The sequence below is a fragment of the Microchirus variegatus genome (genome assembly GCF_963457635.1).
Source record: "Microchirus variegatus genome assembly, chromosome: 3".
Classification (NCBI taxonomy): Eukaryota; Metazoa; Chordata; class Actinopteri; order Pleuronectiformes; family Soleidae; genus Microchirus; species Microchirus variegatus.
In genome coordinates this window covers 30,078,825-30,097,480 of record NC_139804.1, presented here as the reverse complement: position 1 = coordinate 30,097,480, position 18,656 = coordinate 30,078,825, and the positions used below count along the sequence as shown (strand labels likewise).

Sequence of the window (18,656 nt, the reverse complement as noted above, 5' to 3'; positions counted from 1 at the left end):
AGCAATTCGCTGAATCTGTCCTTTCCCCACACCATCATGTCCTCAGAGAACACCTTGTGAGTCTGTGTTAATTTAAAACATCTTAAAAGAATAAATTTAAAACCAGAAATGCTGCAATTATGATGGGTGGGATAAAAAAAATACTGTTAATACTGTATATAGGCTGCGAACAATGCTGTCTTGTATTTCTTGTGACTGATTTTGCTGTTTGGTGACTTTCTAGAGAGGATGAGGATACCTTCAAGATCCTGATTGCTACAGATGTTCACCTCGGTTACCTCGAGAAGGACGCAATCCGTGGCAATGACACTTACACGACACTGGATGAGATCCTCGAAATTGCCAAGAGTAATCAGGTACATACACACTGATTTGATCAATTGATATAGATTATAGAATATTAAATCAGATTCATGTTTCTTGATCTCCATCAGTGCACATCCCTAAAGACCACTTGTCTTAAATGTTTGTAAATTTGTTTGCAGGTGGATTTTATCCTGTTGGGAGGAGATTTGTTTCATGAAAACAAGCCAACACGTCGATGTCTCCACAACTGCATCACGATGCTTAGACGATACTGCATGGGAGAGTCGCCCATACTCTTCAACATCCTCAGTGACCAGACTGTCAACTTCAACACCACTCAGTCAGTCCCTCTGACAAAGCTGTCAAACAAACACAACACAACACAAATTGTGTTATTGTTTTTTTTTTACAGTATGTGTTGGTGTGTTGCAGGTTCCCCTGGGTTAACTATCAGGACGAAAACCTGAATATCTCTATTCCTGTGTTCAGCATTCACGGCAACCATGATGACCCCACTGGGGTAAGTTGCCTCCAGTATTGGAGAAGGTGTTTTATGACACGAAAATATGTGAATTTCCACTTGTCATTATCTTTGTGTGTTTGTTTAAACGTAATGATGTTTTGGTTTCCAAGGCTGAAGGTCTGTGTGCGCTGGATCTGCTAAGTGCCTCTGGTCTTGTAAATCACTTTGGTCACTCTCAGTCTGTAGAGAGAATAGAAATTAGTCCCATCCTCTTGCAGAAAGGCAGCACCAAGCTGGCCTTGTATGGTCTCGGTAAGTATGTCATTTGTATTTGTCTTAATCCTTCTACGGTCGATAAAAGTATAATTTTAAAAAATCTATTGTGTGTTTGTGTTAGGTTCTATCCCAGACGAGCGCTTGTACAGGATGTTTGTCAACAACCAGGTAACCATGCTTCGCCCCAAAGAAGATCAAGATCAATGGTTCAACCTCTTCACCATCCATCAGAACAGGTGTATGTTTATGAATGCATGCATTCTGTAGGGATGGGTAACGAAACCTGGTACTAAATGGGCTCTGGTGCTAAATTTTAAAATACTGTAGAATCATTGAGCGCTGATGTTTGCATGGTCCTGTTAACGATATTTGACACATTCAGATTTTGCTTGTGTTGTCTTTCCTTAGTTTATAGACTAACTAGACTAGCTCAGCAGAGGTACATTTCATGTAATCCATAGACCGTTCTTGTGTTCTATGTTTTAATTTTCCAATGTGTGTGCTCTGTAGGAGTAAGCACGGCCCAACAAACTACATTCCCGAGCAGTTCCTGGATGACTTTATTGACCTGGTGGTGTGGGGTCATGAGCATGAATGCTTGATAGCACCGACCAGAAATGAACAGCAGCTTTTCTACGTGACCCAGCCTGGCAGCTCTGTAGCGACCTCCCTGTCCCCCGGAGAAGCAGCTAAAAAGTATGTTAAACTCACACACAGAGTCCAGCTGTCTTCTGCTTGTATTCTGACTGTTCTATCAAGTTGTTTCATTGAACACCTGTTGGTGTATATTCAGGCACATTGGGCTTCTGAAGGTGAAGGGTAGGAAGATGAACCTGCAGAAGATTCCACTAAAGACAGTGCGTCAGTTCTTCATCCAGGATGTGGTGCTGGCTGATTACGAAGACCTCTTCACACCTGATACACCCCAGGTTACAAAGAAGGTGGAGGACTTGTGCTATGCCAAGGTAACCCTCAAGTTATTGCCAAACAAAAAGCTAGTTTAATACTTATTATTGCACAGTAATGTTATTGTTGTATTCTCCGGTTTTCGTCCCACTGTCCACATGCAGAGTTGGGGATTAGACAAATTGGACACTCAAAATTGACCATAGGTGTGAGTGTGAGAGTGAATGGTTGTTTGTCTCTATTTGGCCCTGTGATGGACTGACAATCTGTCCACGGTGTACCCCGCCCTTTCGAGCTATGTCGGCTAGGATTGGCACCAGCGTCCCTCCACGAGTCTCATGTGGAGGGTAGATCGTAAGTGGATGTGTGAGTGGCTGACTGAGTGAGTGAATATTATTGTGGATTTTTTTGTGCATTGGAATCTCTTTTTAAATGTGCTGCAGGGTGTCCGCGGGGTCTTAAAAAGTATTTATTTCGAGCGTTGTTCCTTTCCAGTTTACTGTATGAGTACTTTTGTGTGGTTGTTTTCTATAGATTTAATTGCAAACTAAAACTGTTTTGTAAGCTAAATACTGTATGTGTTGCTGATTACAGCTTGAAGTTGTTATAAGGTCTTAAAATATTTTGAGAAGTTCTTGAAAAAATCTTAAAAAAGTAAAAAAGGTATTGAAATTAACTTCAGGATTCCTGCATATACCCTGTGCTGTTTTTTCTGTGTTTTTTTCACTGGTCTATTACTCTGTGATAAAGTCTGAATGGAACCTCACTCTTTCTTTTTGCTGTTCATAAGGTCATGGAGATGTTAGAAGAAGCTGAGAGGGAGAGACTTGGATGTCCACTCACGCCAGAGAAACCTCTCATTCGCCTGAGAGTAAGATATGCACACACACCCTTATATTTACACTTGCGTGAAACGATTCCACGCCACTGAGTCACTGCCTTCCCCAGGTGGACTACAGTGGAGGGTTTGAGGCGTTCAACACTGCTCGCTTCAGTCAGAAGTTTGTGGACCGTGTGGCCAACCCAAAAGACCTCATCCACTTTCTCAGGCAACGTGAGCAAAAGGAGAATATAAAAGGTCTGTGCTCAGAAGAAATCCACAGCTGTGAATCATCGCCACAGACCAGTGTACACATTATTCTCTATCTGACATTAGCTTCGAACTTTGTGCTTTTTTTTTAGATGAGTTCAACGTTGATTACAGCAAGCTGTTGAAAACTACTGCGGTTGAAGGACAGAGAGTCGAGAACCTGGTGAAACAGTACTTCGAAGCAGCTGAGCAGGTACAACAGCACATGCATGGATTGACAATCACATACAGACAAGGTGTCATAACATAGTTACTGTGTATTGTGATGGTTGAAGGCTGTCTGTGATTTGTTGTCTGTCTTGCTGTGTTTATAGTAATGTACTTAATATGCAGAGGAATTGTAATAAAGTGGTCATTTAGAAATGTCCTTATTTTTGAAGGAAAAGCCCTTTTTTTCAATGACTATAACATTAAATGAATCATAAATACACTCTATACATTGTTAATGTGGTAAACGACTATTCTAGCTGCAAAAATCTGTTTTTTAATGAAATATGTACATAGGTGTATAGAGGGCAAAAAGGGCAACATTTGAAAAAAAAAAAATTATTTCTAATCTTGTCAATGTCTTGACTATATTTCCTATTCATTTTGCAACTCTTTTGATGAATGAAAGTGTGACTGTAAATGGAAAACACAAATAAATTGTATAGGTGACCCCAAACCTTTGAATGGTATTGTACCTATTTTGGATTTGTAGAAACCTATAAGTATTGCTTTGTAAAACCTTCCATTTAATGCATTAAATTGTTAGTAATAATCATTACAGAAGTATTACATTGGAAGGGGGCCACTGTGAAATCATCATTCAATTTTTCACAATATTGATCTCATTGTATCACATTGTATATCATCATTATTGCAGTGTGTTCTCTCACCAAAGTTGCTTCCGTATACTTTTACAGACAGTGCAGCTGTCCCTGTTGACGGAGCAGGGCATGGGGAAGGCCATTCAAGAGTTTGTAGACAAAGATGAGAAAGATGCTATCCAGGAGCTCATCACGTATCAGCTAGAAAAGACACAGCGCCACCTCCAGGCCAGAGGAATAACTTCAGAACAGGACATCGATACAGAGGTAAAACTGGTAGAGGTCTTGTAGTAATATTAAACTTTATCATGCAGTATTATAATACGCAATTATATTATGTGCATCTATATATGTTTTTATAAGAGAATATCATTTTTATATGTTCAGGTCCGACAATTCAGAGACTCCAAAAAGAACACAACTGAGGAGGAGATTGAAATCAGAGAGGTAAGTGTGTGTCAAAGGCACAAGTCTCAATCCTTTTTTGCTGTATTAAAACTCTTTATTTTCTTTCTCAGGCTATTAACAGAGCCAAAGCTCTCCGACTGGAACGCGGTGACGTGCCTTTAGACCCGGATGTATCGGGTGAATTTGTCGACATCACCATGGATTCCGACGAAGACCCTGTCCCGTTACCTCCCCCGACGCGAGGGCGTGGCAGCAGGGGACGCGGTAGCCGAGGGAGAGGGAGAGGTGAGTCACTGTCGCCGTTTGTCACAAATGCAAAGTGAAAATCGAAACTCGGAGGTATGTCCGACATGGAAATAAATCCTCCAGAGGTTTATTCAAGAATGTTGACCTAGTTAAGCAATGACTCGATGCAAACACGCCACTGATTATTAGTTTGAATGATGAACTCTCATTAATACGGTCACGTTTTCTCTCATGAACAATAATCTGACCTAATTCTCAAGGCACTTATGACGTTTGTTTGGTTCCATTCACGTGCAGTTTGCATGTTCTCATGTGCACATGAACAACATCATGTTGTTCTTTTTTTAGAATGTTAATCTGTAGGTGGGCAGTCTAGAATAACAGTGGTTGGGTCAAATATAGTAGCAAAAGTGAGAGGTCATCTGATTAACTTTGACTTGTACATGCACTGAAATGAACACGAATGGTAAGAAATTGTAGTGGTTAGCACTCCTGCCTTTGCAGCAAGAATAAGATTGGAACAAGGGCCTTTCTGCATGGAGTGTCCATGTTCTCCCCGTGTGTGCATGGATTTTCTCCAGGTTCTCCGGCTTCCTCCCACAGTCCAATAACATGCAATATGGGGATTAGGTAAATTGGCTCTAAATTACTCTAAATTGACCGTAGGTGTGAGAGTGTGAGTGAATGGTTGTTTGTCTCTATATGTGGCCCTGTGATGGACTGGCGAACTGTCCAGGATTGACCCCGCCTATTGCCCTATGTCAGCTGAGATAGGCACCAGCACATCCCACGACTCTCATGTGGAGGGTAAAACGGTAGAAAATGGATGGATGGATGGTAAGAGATTGGTGTTGTATCCTCACTTGAAGTTAACAGGGTTGATGCTCATAAATTCCAGTAGAGGGCAGTCAACACCATTCATTGAACTTTTGACAAAGGACTTTTCAAAACTGGGGACAAAGTCCACTCTTCAGCTAAACTCTGACTTTATTCAGAGTTGGCTGCTGAATTGCAGCTGCACTTGTAGTATGCCCTGTCAGTTTGTATGTGCTTTAACATTAAAATAAAAAAAGTGCTACTAATAATAATACATTTTATTTATTAGGTTATTAGCTTTTAATGACACTTGAAGTCCCCGTAGTGCTATTAATAAGTAATAAAAAGAGGAAAAATGCTATAAATAGGTTAATTTAAATAGAAGGAAAATCAATAGCATGCTTGTCTAAAGAGGTGGGGTTTGAGCTGTGTTTTAAATAAGTACAGACAGTCTGGATTGGATTGTGGAATAGAGTTCCAAAACCGATGGGCCTGAGGCCATTTTGACTCTCATTGTAAAGAATTCTGCAGGAGGGGACATTAGCCATGATTATTAGGGATTATTTCAGCTAATCTACTGTAAATGTTGATATTTTATTCAACACGAAAATGTGACATTGTTGGTTTGGCAGAACAATAAAACAAAAGCATACAATTAGGGGATGCTCTTGTTTCACGTCGCTGTTTACATCTGTCTTTTTTAGGAGCAACAGCTTCTGAACCAAAACCAGCTGGTCGAGGTCGTGGCCGAAAAACAACAACAACAACAACACAAAGCAGAAGCATTATGCAAGGTAAGAGAGTGTCTGTGATGTTCTCCAGACGTGGCTAATACTGCAGGTAGAAACATTACAGGAAAGTGACAGAAAGTTTGTTTTGATTTAATGACATCCTTCATGATTCAAATTCTTTAACCTTTACTCATCCCTCGCTCCACACCTCCTCATTCTTCAGCGTTTCAAGCTACATCTCAAAAACCGTCTCGAACTGGAGCCAGCAAATCTTATTTGCCAGATGACGTAAGTAATGTCAAAAACACGTTCATCTGAGCAGTTTGAATGTATGTGATCTATACCATCCTCTCAACTCTTTATCTATCTGCAGTTCACCATTAATGATTCAGATGAAGATTTCCCTGACATGAAAGCTTCTCGACCTCCTCCCAGGTAATGATTGCTTTGATATTCAGTATGCTAATCCAGAAATCCACCACCTGCACATTTGAAAACTTTTCCCTGTGCCTTTCTCTTGTTAAACACAGAGCATCAGCAGCAGCATCGTCATCATCTTTCAGCTCTCAGAGCCAGTCCAGAGGAGTTGCGTTTGATGACAGTGATGATGATGATGAGGTAAGAATTAATCTGATTGAATAACAGTGAGCTGGGGAAAATTGTTATTGTTAAGTTTTCCAGGAAGTGAAACTCATCTGAATTCCTCATCTCTTTTCTTTTTAAAGTCTACCCTTATGATTAGTAAAACATGATCCATTCAAATCCTATTTCTCTTGTCTTCTGTTTGTTTGTTTTTCTCATTCAGGATAACCCATTCAAAGGCCCCAGCCATCGTTCACGGAAATAACCTCAAGTGCATCATTGACTGCGTAATACTTTGTGTGTTGTTGATTTGTCGTAAACGGGTTCTTTGTAATCCAGAAACCGGTTGGTACTGCGTTGTTTTGAGTGCATGTTTGCCTTTACTTAAGCACCCACGTCTTCCTGGTGCTGACAGTAGATAATTAACATTAATAAGCTGCTCATGTTCAAGGTTCAGCCTTTATGGTAAAACCCTAATATTCAGGAAAAATAAATGTTTTTCACTCTCATAGCAAAGTCATGAAATGCTCTGTTTGGTGTTGAAAACTCTCCAATAGTTGTCACACACAGTAAACTACATCAGTTCACCATATGGGGGCAGTATAATCAAGTCCAAACCTTTAGTGTGACAGTGAAAGAAGTATTTTGTGTGCATGCGTGTGTGTGTGAGATCCAGTTTCCAGTAACTACAAATGACACGATAGCACAAAAGGCATGTTAAAGAAAAATGTCTTTATTCTATTTACATACATATTTACATTTACAGGTAAACACAATCAACATATACCCTTTATACAGTCAACTGTCTCCCACTGTTGGACTGAAAATCCAATCACTATTAACTATCATTTTTAAATTCAATAATGCCAAATAGAACATATTTAAAAAAAAATGTGACACAGCTTGGCTTCGTGTTTGCTACATACATTAAAGAACAATTGAAGAGATGATGGTGTAGTTTTGCCCAAGTGCACAAAATAAAATGAAAAATTCTCTGGCGGTGCAGGCAAAATAACATGGCATCACACTGAGTGTTGTGGGTTTTCCAAAGGCACACCTGATCTCAATTAATTGAGCCTCGGTGCGTGTGAAGGCACCAAGAACACAGTGTGATTATATTCAGTGCACATGAATCATCTACATTACACACACACACAGGTTTGCACAGCTTCTTAGGACACCGCGTTGACGTCCATTCATTTGGACAGCCTAAACAAAGCATTATCCCTAACCCTAACCAGTTATAACCCCAGGTCCCAAAGAGATAAGTAACACTCACAAACATGCACATATACACACAGTAAGGTCAAGTAATTCTCACTCTTTCAATTAAAGTGCTCATGTCGACCGTTTTTGTGGTAGGGAGCAAGCACGTCGTCATCCTCTCTATTGAAGGTGCGTTTGTCCATTCACAGGGGCACAAATCAGATCAACTGAATGTGCGCCATGTACGCACGGAACTAATGTAACTAGTGGTAATAATAACCTGAGGCTTCACACTCGATGCCTGTCTTTAATAATAGCTTTAACCCCACGAACCCTCCTAAAACATCTCGCACCTAAAATCACAGTTATCAAGTACATTATGTCTGAGGTCTGCCAGTCTGCTAAGGTGCAAAATAGAACTGTTTGAAGACTGATAGTCAAACCCTGTTGAAGTGGGTCTGTCAATACAAAATAATTTATGTCGTAATTGTTTGTTTCGTTGTGCCGTGAAGACTTCAGACTGGCCAGCAACAGACAGCCACATACAGTATATACTTGTCCCCTGAGATAAGAGCCTGAAATGGCACAAACAATCACCTGTAATCAGGGTTGTAAAAATGTGAATTTGTGTTTTTGTATGCATGCTTATGCATGATGGCTGTGTTAACAGGTTATCTACATCTTCCCCTTTCTCTCCTATGGTCTCACATGGTCACTCTGGCTGTGGTCGCCTGGACTGGAGTCTTCTCTCAGGAGTTTCTCTGCAAGGATGCAAAAAAGAAAGAGCAGTGGGGTGATTTTTTTTGGTTTGTTTTACCAAAAAAAGCTGATTTTGACTTTCACGTAGTAGTTAAGTTCGGAATTGTATAATTTATCAGGGATGTTGTTGGAAAAAATTATACGTATTGGTTTCATCCCAAAGCTAATAATATATTATTTTATTATATTATTCTGAGGTCTATGGACTAGCTGTAGATGTAGATCTCCACAGATACGGAAGCAAATGGATAATCGTGTGGTTTCAGTGGTGTAAAACAGAAAGCAAGGGGGCAAAGCTACTAATGATGTTATTTATATAGCATATTCATTGACATTATATGTATTACACTGCCTGTTCTGTAATTGGCTGTATTCATCTCCTTATTTATTTATCTACTCTCGTTTTATCCCTTGGGATTTCTGCTAAATCACTAGTGCTTTCAGTTTCCGCTGTGTTTTCATCTTACCTTTGCCGGTATTTCCGTTTTGTTATGTGTGCTTTACATGTAGTAGGATGGTGGGTGATGAGTGATTGCCAGAGAGGGGCTTTGTTTTTTTTTTTTATTCTGTGATGCACTTTGAGTTACATCACTTTGTATGAAAAGTGCAATATAAATGAAGTCTTGAAAAAACACACATTTACAAAGCACTTAGACAAACGGAGCAAACAAGATATTTAGGAGAATAAAAGCAAAAGAGAAAGACTTTACGAACACAGTAATATTTGTGTATTCTGTACCTCCATGACTGTGTGAATCCAGTTGAGCATTTCTTCCACGCTGCAGTAGACACCTGGCCTTCTTTCTCGGGCACAGCCGACCCCCCAGCTCACTACTCCAAACAGACGCCATCGAGAGGAGGAGAAGTGCACCAGAGGACCCCCACTGTCGCCCTGGGATAAGAGGAAGGATTGGGGAAAAGGTGAAATTTGGATGATCCATACCCACAAGTAATGGTTCTTTTGAAGAAGAATAACTCACTATAACAATACAAATCCAATAATTAGCATTGGATTATGTACCTGATATTAAGCAATCACTATGCTACTGTTTCTAGGGATCTGTTATTTTTATCCTGGGGCACAACATCTATCCACTATCTTTAGTTTTTATGGAAAAAGCTGGTGAAGATGCATGTCGCTTGATGTATCACCTGGTACACTGTATATTTCTACAGATTTAAACAGTGCAGCTTCCTGCCAAAATGGCCTTCTTTTGACATCAGTTACCAGAGCTCTTCTAATCAGTATTGATTGTTACTGGATTCAGTGGATGGTTACCTGGCAGGCATCAATTCCCCCCTTCATGAAACCAGCGCAGATCATATTTTGGGACACAGCACTGCCATACACTGTGGGACTGGCGCACACACTGTGGTCTATCAAAGGGATGCTGGCCTTCTGAAGAGAAGGAGAAACCCTACCTGATGGCAGAACAGGGATACAACATTTGACATTTGAGTCCTTTTTCATTTTTTGTTAATTTAAAGCCCTTTTTAGTGTTCATCTTTCTCACCATTTTCCTCCAGGTATCCCCAGCCTGTCACCGCCATGGTAGTTCCAGCTGCGAGGCCAAAAGCTTTAGGAGGGAGGCATACTGGCTTGCGGGCGTCTGGAAAACAAGCAGCGCAATTGGTATGACAATTTTAATCTTGTAGGTGTGTACGTTTGTGTCGTTTAAAATTAAAAGCTAAAGTTATTCATCTGAGCTAAACGAGCTTGCTGTATGACTCCACTAGAGGGCAATAGAGCGGCCTAGTCAGAGGCGATTCTAGAGTCCGTAGGGGCCCTAAGCAAAAATTCCCAGGGGGCCCTTCCAACCAGTGTTCATCACCATTATGTTATAAATAATCTAACACAATGCCTGTTCACAAGCTGCGCCTCTGGGCCTAGTATGCGCTCTTCCTTGTCCCATTACAGCTACTTGACACAGACTACAGAAACACTAATGAACATAGCAGATTGAACATTAAATTGAACTCTAACCTCCCACTGTGATCGGGCTGCTGAGTCTCATCAGTGCTATGTCGTGGTCATTTCGTGCTGGATCGTACGCTTCATTCACAACGATTCTGTCCACGCTGGAACCTCCCAGTGAGCCCATGAACGTCCGCCCTGACACCACTTTCCAGCGAGACAGCTCCTTCTTACTGCTGCAAGGCCCAAAAGGGGCGATAGAGGAGGACATGAGTGAGTTTATTGTGTTAGATTTCAACCCGAAAATGAATGTCACTGGAAACGAAACAGTGTACAGTGAAGACTCGACCGACCCTGTGAAGCAGTGGGCAGCAGTGACTACCCAACGAGGTGACACCAGGGATCCTCCACACGTGTGCTGGCCGCCCTGCTGTAGGCTGACCTGCCACGGCCAGTCCTCGATGACCGCATCTGTGCCCCCGACAATGCGGTCCTGATTGCCCACCAATCCACAGTCTGACAAACAAAGGTTGTTTTTTTAATGATCATTTTCCTTACTGTGCTCCATTCTTTCAAGCATTTATTTTATGTCTTTTTTTCCCCCACACTGGATTGCCCCCTCCCACTCCCCAACACCCTTTATATTTATATTACGTGAATGATGACACATGTTGTCAAGAAATAGTTTTGCTGCTCACTGTAGACATGTCGGGGCCTGTTGGTGTGAAACTAGGCATACAGTCGTAAACACTGTGAGTGACTGTTTTACTAAAAATCTCACCTGAACAAGACAAAGTTATCACAGATCCAGATCTGCACACACTGCTGTAAAAAAAACAAGAAAAACATTAAAAGTTACACCTGTACTTGGCTTCACGATAGCAATTCAAAAACACACACCCAACTCCACCCAGCTGTAGAACACTTCCCCTGTTCATTTTGCAGTTTGATCAAAATGCCGGCCTGTGTTGTTTACTTTGCTAGGGGATTCGATCGCGAGGGAACAAAAACTGTGGGGGATTTTTTTGTTATCTAGGAAGAGAAACTCCAAGAACAAGACAATAACTGTCTCTGAATAACAAGAGACACAGGAAGGGGGACGGGGGGAGGGGGGAGTAGAAAGTAGAAGTTAAAACGTGAAAGAGAAAACAAAAGTGTCACATGTATCTGTATCGAATGCTGGTTTGAGAGAAATGAATTGATCGAAGCATAAAAAAAGGAGGGTATAATTCATAATTAACAGCAAATGAGCTGCATTTCTTTTAGATCATAACAATGAGAAATAATCCAGTAATGAATTATGATTTTTTTTTTCCATTTGATGACTAATGTGTTGACTGTCTTACCGGTCAATGGTAGCCTGATGTATCGGTGTGGTTTTCGTCGCAGGTCTGACGGCTGTGAACGGCCCACTTCTCAGGGAGGACAATAACGTGTTCACTGGTACAGGGGTGCTCTTAGGTTTACTGTCGAAAAACAGACGACGTAAGAGAGGCGATGTGAGACTTGATTAAGATCAGATACGTGTGCTAAACCTTCTGCGGCATGTCCATATGTGAGTGTAAACTCACTCTGCGTATCCCAGCTGATTGCATGCTGTCTTTGTGTGCTGCTCGGTCCAGTCTTCACCGCACACACTCCTCCAACCTGCGCCAGGACTGTACACCTGCAGGACCTGCTTATTGGACATGAGACGCACTGGAGGGAGGGAGGGAGGGAGGGAGGGATGCCACAGATAGGAACAAAAGATGAATCATATTCAGGCTTTGTTTTGGTGTCTGTGATGGCAACGTGGTGTTTCTTTTTTGTTTACCTGGATATGTAGTGTTGACGGTAAAGCTTGACATGCATGTAATTTCATCCTGACCGCCAGCACAGTCATCTATCCCATCACAGGTTTTGTCTAATGGGATGAACTTGAATGATTTTGAACAGAAGAAGTATTTGCTGTCGATGAGCTTCTTAACTGAAAGGAAAAGAGGATTCGGGTTAGAATTGTGTTGTGTTTGGATGGCAGAATCCTGTTGTGTTAGTTTTCTACTATCCAAGTCGAAAAAATGGACACTGGGTCTTTTGAGGAAGGAATTGATGTTAAACACAGTGACTCACTGAAATATGCTGCAGTGGCCAATATTCCCAGCAACACTACCACTGACAAGACAGTCAGCAACACTCTCTTCCTCTTAGACGCCTTGTCTTTCTGAGTCGCTGAAGCAGTCATGGGCCTTCTGTGACGGCCGGGCCGTGGAACCACTGGGGAAGAAGCAGGGGGGTCACAAACGTATGTGAGAAACAACATCACAAAAAGTGACATGACAGAATCAAAAGCATATGAAAAGATAGAATGGGAAAGTTCGTCAAGTGCTACAAGGCTGATGTACAGTCCCACGCCACAGTTTCCAAGTGTTCGACATAATAGTCATGAAATTATTCTACTAGTGCACCAACTTATATACATTATAACAAATCCAAACCCCAGCTGAAAGCTTACCTGGCTGCCTGGAATTCAACGGTCTGGCGCTTTCCTCTTGCACCTGGGCGGATGTCTGGTGAAAGAGCGTGAAATACACGAGATGAATTGAGCATGGGTGTCAAAAACAACTGTGAGCGCAGCATTGCTTGAGTGTAAATACCCAGTGTGTTCACTCCTGGGAGGAGTTGTAGGTCTGTGTGATTGTGTAATTTTGAATCCTGAGCTTACATACAGTATCTGTATGCAATGTTTTGTGTTTATTTTCAGGCAATTGTTTTGATATATTAAAGTGTAAATTAATTATCGGTCCAAAAAGGCAACAAACACATAGAAAATGTGGCTCAAAGTTGTGTAATAGTTGTCTTGAGTTGTCATGTTTCACCCATTTGCTGCGATGTATGTATAAGTATGTCAGCCGCTCCATATGCTTCAGGCAGTTCCCATAATCTGTTAACACACACACAGACAATTTGACCCCACCATAAATGTTCAGTACTGTGTGGCTTTGTGTGGGACGGTCCACTGTTACATGCGGGGTGGTAAAGAGAGACATGACCGAACCTGCCTGCAAACACTTGACGCCAGGTGGTTAAACCCCAACTCTATTCTTAAAAAAAATATTGCAAAGAGTATATTTCACTCTGTATTGTGTGTGTAGGGTGAAAGAAAAGTTATATTCCCTGTACAGTGGGTAGGATCCTATGGCGCTTCCCAACCTTTGTGTTATTCAACCTTTCAAAACCGGTTGTCAGGCCAGGATGTACAGGCCAGTGTTGATAATGCCATGGTTGTAGGCCCTTTCAAAGAACTAAAACCTGGGCATCTACACCTGTAGTGTGTGCCAGTGTAGTCTGACATTTTAAATGTTTATCATGTGGGTGTTGCCCTCAAGTACAGCGTGTAAACACTACTAATAAGCTGCATCAAGTTATTATGGATATGATTCAGAGATGACACCATTCGAAACATACAACTATTCTTCTTCTGCTCAAACACTATCAAGCTTTTAAAAAGTGTCACCTTAGATTCTGTAAAGTAATGACTTTGTCACATTGTCAAAGAAATGTCACCAATATTTGTGACCAAATATAATGTTTATATGACGTTTTAAGAAGTAAGTTGCATCTGTTGTGACAGTTTGGTAAACTCTAGTATGACGACTGCAAGGTGCAGTGGGGAGAACGCCATTTTATTTTTGCTAATAACTCCAGGCTGCAGGTGTGTTTCTTTCCTCTTACCATGAGTTTGATGTTCTCTGCAGCACTGGAGCGACAGGTGGAGGAGGAGGAGGAGGAGGAGGAGGAGGAGGGTGTGGCGGTCATTACCAGCAGATGGATGGACATACAATTCTAACAAGGTAACCCAAAAGCTCTTTCATTTATTTGGTAGTTAGCTGCTAACGTTAGCCACGCACTGGTGTGTGTGTGTGTGTGTGTGTGTGTGTGTCATTCATAGCATGCGGTGACTCAGCTTTGGAGTGGCTTAATTATACTCAACAACAGTAAGTAGCTGTACTGGGACTTTTCTTTAGTTAGTTGTGTCCACTTCGTTTCTAAACACGTTAAATATTGAATATGTGTATGAGTTTGGAGGCTGTACTGTCGCAGAAGTGACAGTGACAGTTTTTGTAGACACTTGTTGGCAAGCTAGTTAGCCTCTTTGAGATTAAGTGACGCATTTGAACAGTGGCGTGCACGGAGGGACCCTGGCCCTATAGTGCCCTTATAGCAAAGTGGCTGTTATTAATGTGTGGCCTCTAAAGCTAAATATAAATGAAAGATGTTTGTTTTTAAAGGAGTGCCTTTCTAGTGGAGAATACAATACAGATACAGTGTCCTATAAGATGACCTTGCAGGTTTATGTCCTGTGGGTGTCCTTCCAATCAAAAATGGTGCCGTTAGGAAGTTCCCTACTGCCCCTACATGACAGTGTCCCAAGGGGTGTCCTTATCGTGCTGTATATTTATTTAAAAAAAGACAATTTCGGTGATGGAAATGAATGAAACGATAATGTGTGGATGTCCACGTGAAATTCACTAGTACTAGTGGTGCCTGCTCCAATGGTGCACACTTGGTGTCCTAATTTTTCGCAGTAGGTACCTTTCCAAATGTCACTGCCACTGCATTTGCATTATGAACAACTATATAAACATCACTATGCGAGTCTGTAAAATAGAAAGCTAAATAGAAAGCTAAGCCCAGCATTAAAGAATACCTTACTCTTTGTCTTTGTTCTAAAGTCATCTTTAGTTGTTGAGTAGTTTGAACAGCCCAACAATGTTTTCTGAGTCTACCAGGTGCTAAAGCAACAACCCACGCCTGTATTGTTGTCCTCCAAAATGTCAGGCTCAAGACCGACGCATTACTCACTTGGCCTTTTTCCCACCAGACATTTTGACAGGTTTCAGCAAGAACTGATGACATTCATGATGGCTCTGTTCAGTTCATGCAAGTCCGGACAGTTTAGTTTAGTATACAGTATAGAACTATCATGCTCTCCTGAAACTGAGGAAACTAACAGTTATCATTCATCAGAATGTTTACAACTGTGCCTTGCGTTAAAAGAACCCCTTGAATGTAGTAACTAATAATGTCTTAATCCCTCTGACAAATCATTTGCATCCTTAAGGGATCATGGAAACCGCATAGATTATTACTGATGCATGTGACTTTTCTTTACAATTGTCATAGTTGGCTCTGCATAATAGTCTATTTGTCACTGAGACAAACTGTTAGTTAGAAATCACTACTATTTCAACAATAACTCTATTTCGCTGTTTTGAAATTAAATGATTTAGTCCTAATCCGTTTCTTGGTGCACCAACAGAGGTTGTTATCCAATTTGTGAGCTTATATTTGTCAAAAATAAAAGTTATTTGGTCTATTTAGATAATTTCATCTCCTATGATAACACTTACAGAAGAGCACTTTCTTCAACCTGTTGTTCTTCCGTTGTCTACTTTTGGTAAAGAAAAAAAGAAACATCTAATGTTGAACCTCTGATGACTAAATTAGGAATTGCCTGAAACTGTAGCTAAACAAACCAGCCAACTGCTCTGGTATCCTGTTCTCTGAATTTCACTTCTGCTTTAATGTTTTAGTTAAATTTCCCTCATTTGCATATCCCTTTGCCACCAGGCCCATCTACTGATGTTATTTTAGTAACAGGATGTTTTTTGCTAGGTTTTTTCAATCGACACTGAAACAAAAAAGGTAAAAAAAAAAAAAAAAAAAGGATGGATGGCACATCTATAAAATGTTGAATAGTTTTTCTCTCTTTTTTGAAGAGGGTTTGATTTATTCTGATATAAATCAGCCACTTTGTCTCAGTTTTGTTGAGAAATGTAGAAGAGATTCATAAAATCCCGCTGAGCCTTAAATGTGGCACACATCCCATCCTTACATTTAGTTTTATCTCCCACTTATGCATGTCAAATCATTCTCTGATTTCTCCTTTCATTGGATTAAGGAAAGCTTCACCTGCATGATTTGTAACATGGCACATACTCACTGAAATGTTCACTGACAAAGTGTCAATTAATCAAATTGCTGCAATTTTTAAATGTGTGTAAAAGTGTGTCAAATGACCATTATAGATTAAATATTTTCATCTTACATCTTTGTTTCACACAGACCTGCACACATGTCACTGTTATCATTTTTAAATGTGTTATTCAAATGAAAATTAGAATAATTATGTAAACATTACCAATCCCTCTCATATCGCAATTTTAGTCAAAATAATCACAATTGGATATTTATATTAAATTGTTCAGCCCTAGTTCATAGCAAGTCACTGACCCTTTTTCTGTAATAGGATCTTCTGAAACGCCCCGATCTATAGTATTAGGTATTTGAACATACAATTATTAAAACATAGTGAAAGTTGGATCATAGTAATATTACCAAAATATTTGATTTAGAAATTTAGCAGCCACCTGAGTAGAATATCTGATAGCAGGTGTCAGAACATTACAGGCCATTATCACCTGATGTATTAGTTCAATAAGCCAGATAAATGAAACGGCACATTCAGTTTTGCCACATCATGATATATGAGAGTATCTCATTGGATACAGGCGTCATCATTTTTTGAAAACGTGACTAACAAACTGGTTTATTAGGCAGGGCAGTTGGCAGTATCCAAGTGTAATCACACCTTGCGCATATTATTTCTACATCAACAACTCACCAATTGTGGACACAGTAGTGGTAAATGCTCCGGCACCAGCAGCAAAGTATAAACTGGGTCAACTTTAAAAATCTGTGTCATGGTAATCCTTTTGTCCAAACCTGCTGCTCCCTGTTACTGTCTTTCAGCTTTGTTGGATTATGTTCCAATGAGGTGAAACATTCACAAAAGGGCTTTTGAGCGTCTACATTAATCAAAGACAGAGATCTAGACCAGTGTTATGCACACTTTGTTATGTATTTATAAGGCACATGCAGGCATCACGTGTATTTAATATTTATTGCAGCTATATAAAATGAATGAGTATCAGCGGGATTATCGCATAACACTGGTCAACACCAAATTTATTGTTTAAGTTTTTTTTAGCTGATTTAGGATCATTGTGATGTGCTGAATCCAAAAATCACATTGGTTTTGCTCAATCAGGTCTACTTTCTGAACAAGGCTACATATTTGTTTTTGTTTACATGTGCAGGTATTTCCACGTCATGATGCAAAATTCTGAAGATTTTGCATGTGCCAACTTATGACTAATTGTTTTTTATATATATTACAAGTGAATGAAATGGCTTCAACTAGAAGATCTTGCAAAAATAAGCCTGATGTATTCTGCCATATCTGCGGTGAATACACCAGACATAGACAACATTTTTTTTGTAACCCAGTGTAATCTATTGTGTCTTGCACCACAAGTCAATGATCACACACCAGTGACATGTAACAAGCACAAGTAAGCGGTTTTTAGTTTAGTTTCCAACATGCAACTGAAAAAAGTATAACAATGTCGCTTTGTAACTGCGTAAGATGACAAACCTGTTCCCAGGATACACAGAGACTGTTTTTTCCCTCCAAAAGCCACTCCAATGCAAACCAACAACTTGTTGCTATCTTTCTGATGAATATGTCGACTCTGCAACCAGCGACACTCACCCACATGATGTAGTTGTCTTTTTCGATTTAGGCCCAGATGCACCTCATCTGACAGACAGCGACAAGTAAACGCTGCCCTCCCTTGCTGGAGGTGGGACTCCTCAGAAACCCCTGTCCTGTCCTGTGTATGTCCTTCGTCCTTCTCCACTGGCTTTAACTGTGTAACCTGGTCTAATTCAATCCCTCTCCCTCTCTCTCTCTCTCTCTCTCTCTCTCTCTCTCTCTCTCTCTCTCTCTCTCTCTCTCTCTCCTTTCTATAGTGAGGTAACTGAATCTGCCTTAAAGGATTCCTCGTCTGGCCCTTTCTACAACACCAAGGCTTTAATAAAGGACTGCTCGTGTGTAGCGCAGCGACCAAGCCCTGCTGACAAAACAAAACTGAAATATTCCAGGTAATGTGACACCTGAATGCTCCTCACTCTGTCTCTCCCTCCCTAGTTTTGTCACTCCTCCCACTAATCCTCCCACTCCAAACTTTTCAAACCCTCTGGACATAAACCCACTCGATACCTTTTCTTCTGTTGTGTCAATCTTTTCCTTTAGCGCCAC

General features: G+C 40.7%; 2 protein-coding genes across 2 annotated transcripts; one reads left to right on the top strand and one right to left on the bottom strand.

The window, feature by feature from the left end:
• The first annotated feature begins 4 nt into the window (after positions 1-4).
• On the top strand, positions 5-7,136 carry mre11a (MRE11 homolog A, double strand break repair nuclease). The gene is made up of 19 exons (XM_083886795.1): positions 5-56; positions 224-356; positions 486-646; positions 739-826; positions 940-1,081; positions 1,167-1,281; positions 1,556-1,741; positions 1,839-2,010; positions 2,742-2,822; positions 2,900-3,029; positions 3,134-3,234; positions 3,947-4,117; positions 4,238-4,297; positions 4,369-4,543; positions 6,025-6,114; positions 6,275-6,339; positions 6,425-6,486; positions 6,582-6,669; positions 6,857-7,136. The coding sequence occupies exons 1-19, from the start codon at positions 37-39 to the stop codon at positions 6,896-6,898; spliced, it is 2,082 nt and encodes a 693-aa protein (XP_083742921.1). The 5' UTR covers positions 5-36; the 3' UTR covers positions 6,899-7,136.
• Positions 7,137-8,312: 1,176 nt separating this feature from the next.
• On the bottom strand, positions 8,313-18,229 carry tmprss4a (transmembrane serine protease 4a). Its single transcript, XM_083886131.1, has 13 exons — positions 18,108-18,229; positions 13,005-13,059; positions 12,623-12,766; positions 12,327-12,479; positions 12,085-12,211; positions 11,860-11,979; positions 11,295-11,338; positions 10,867-11,029; positions 10,583-10,749; positions 10,113-10,208; positions 9,878-10,020; positions 9,338-9,490; positions 8,313-8,600 (listed from the first exon to the last, which is right to left on the bottom strand). The coding sequence occupies exons 1-13, from the start codon at positions 18,111-18,113 to the stop codon at positions 8,589-8,591; spliced, it is 1,383 nt and encodes a 460-aa protein (XP_083742257.1). The 5' UTR covers positions 18,114-18,229; the 3' UTR covers positions 8,313-8,588.
• Positions 18,230-18,656: the final 427 nt, after the last annotated feature.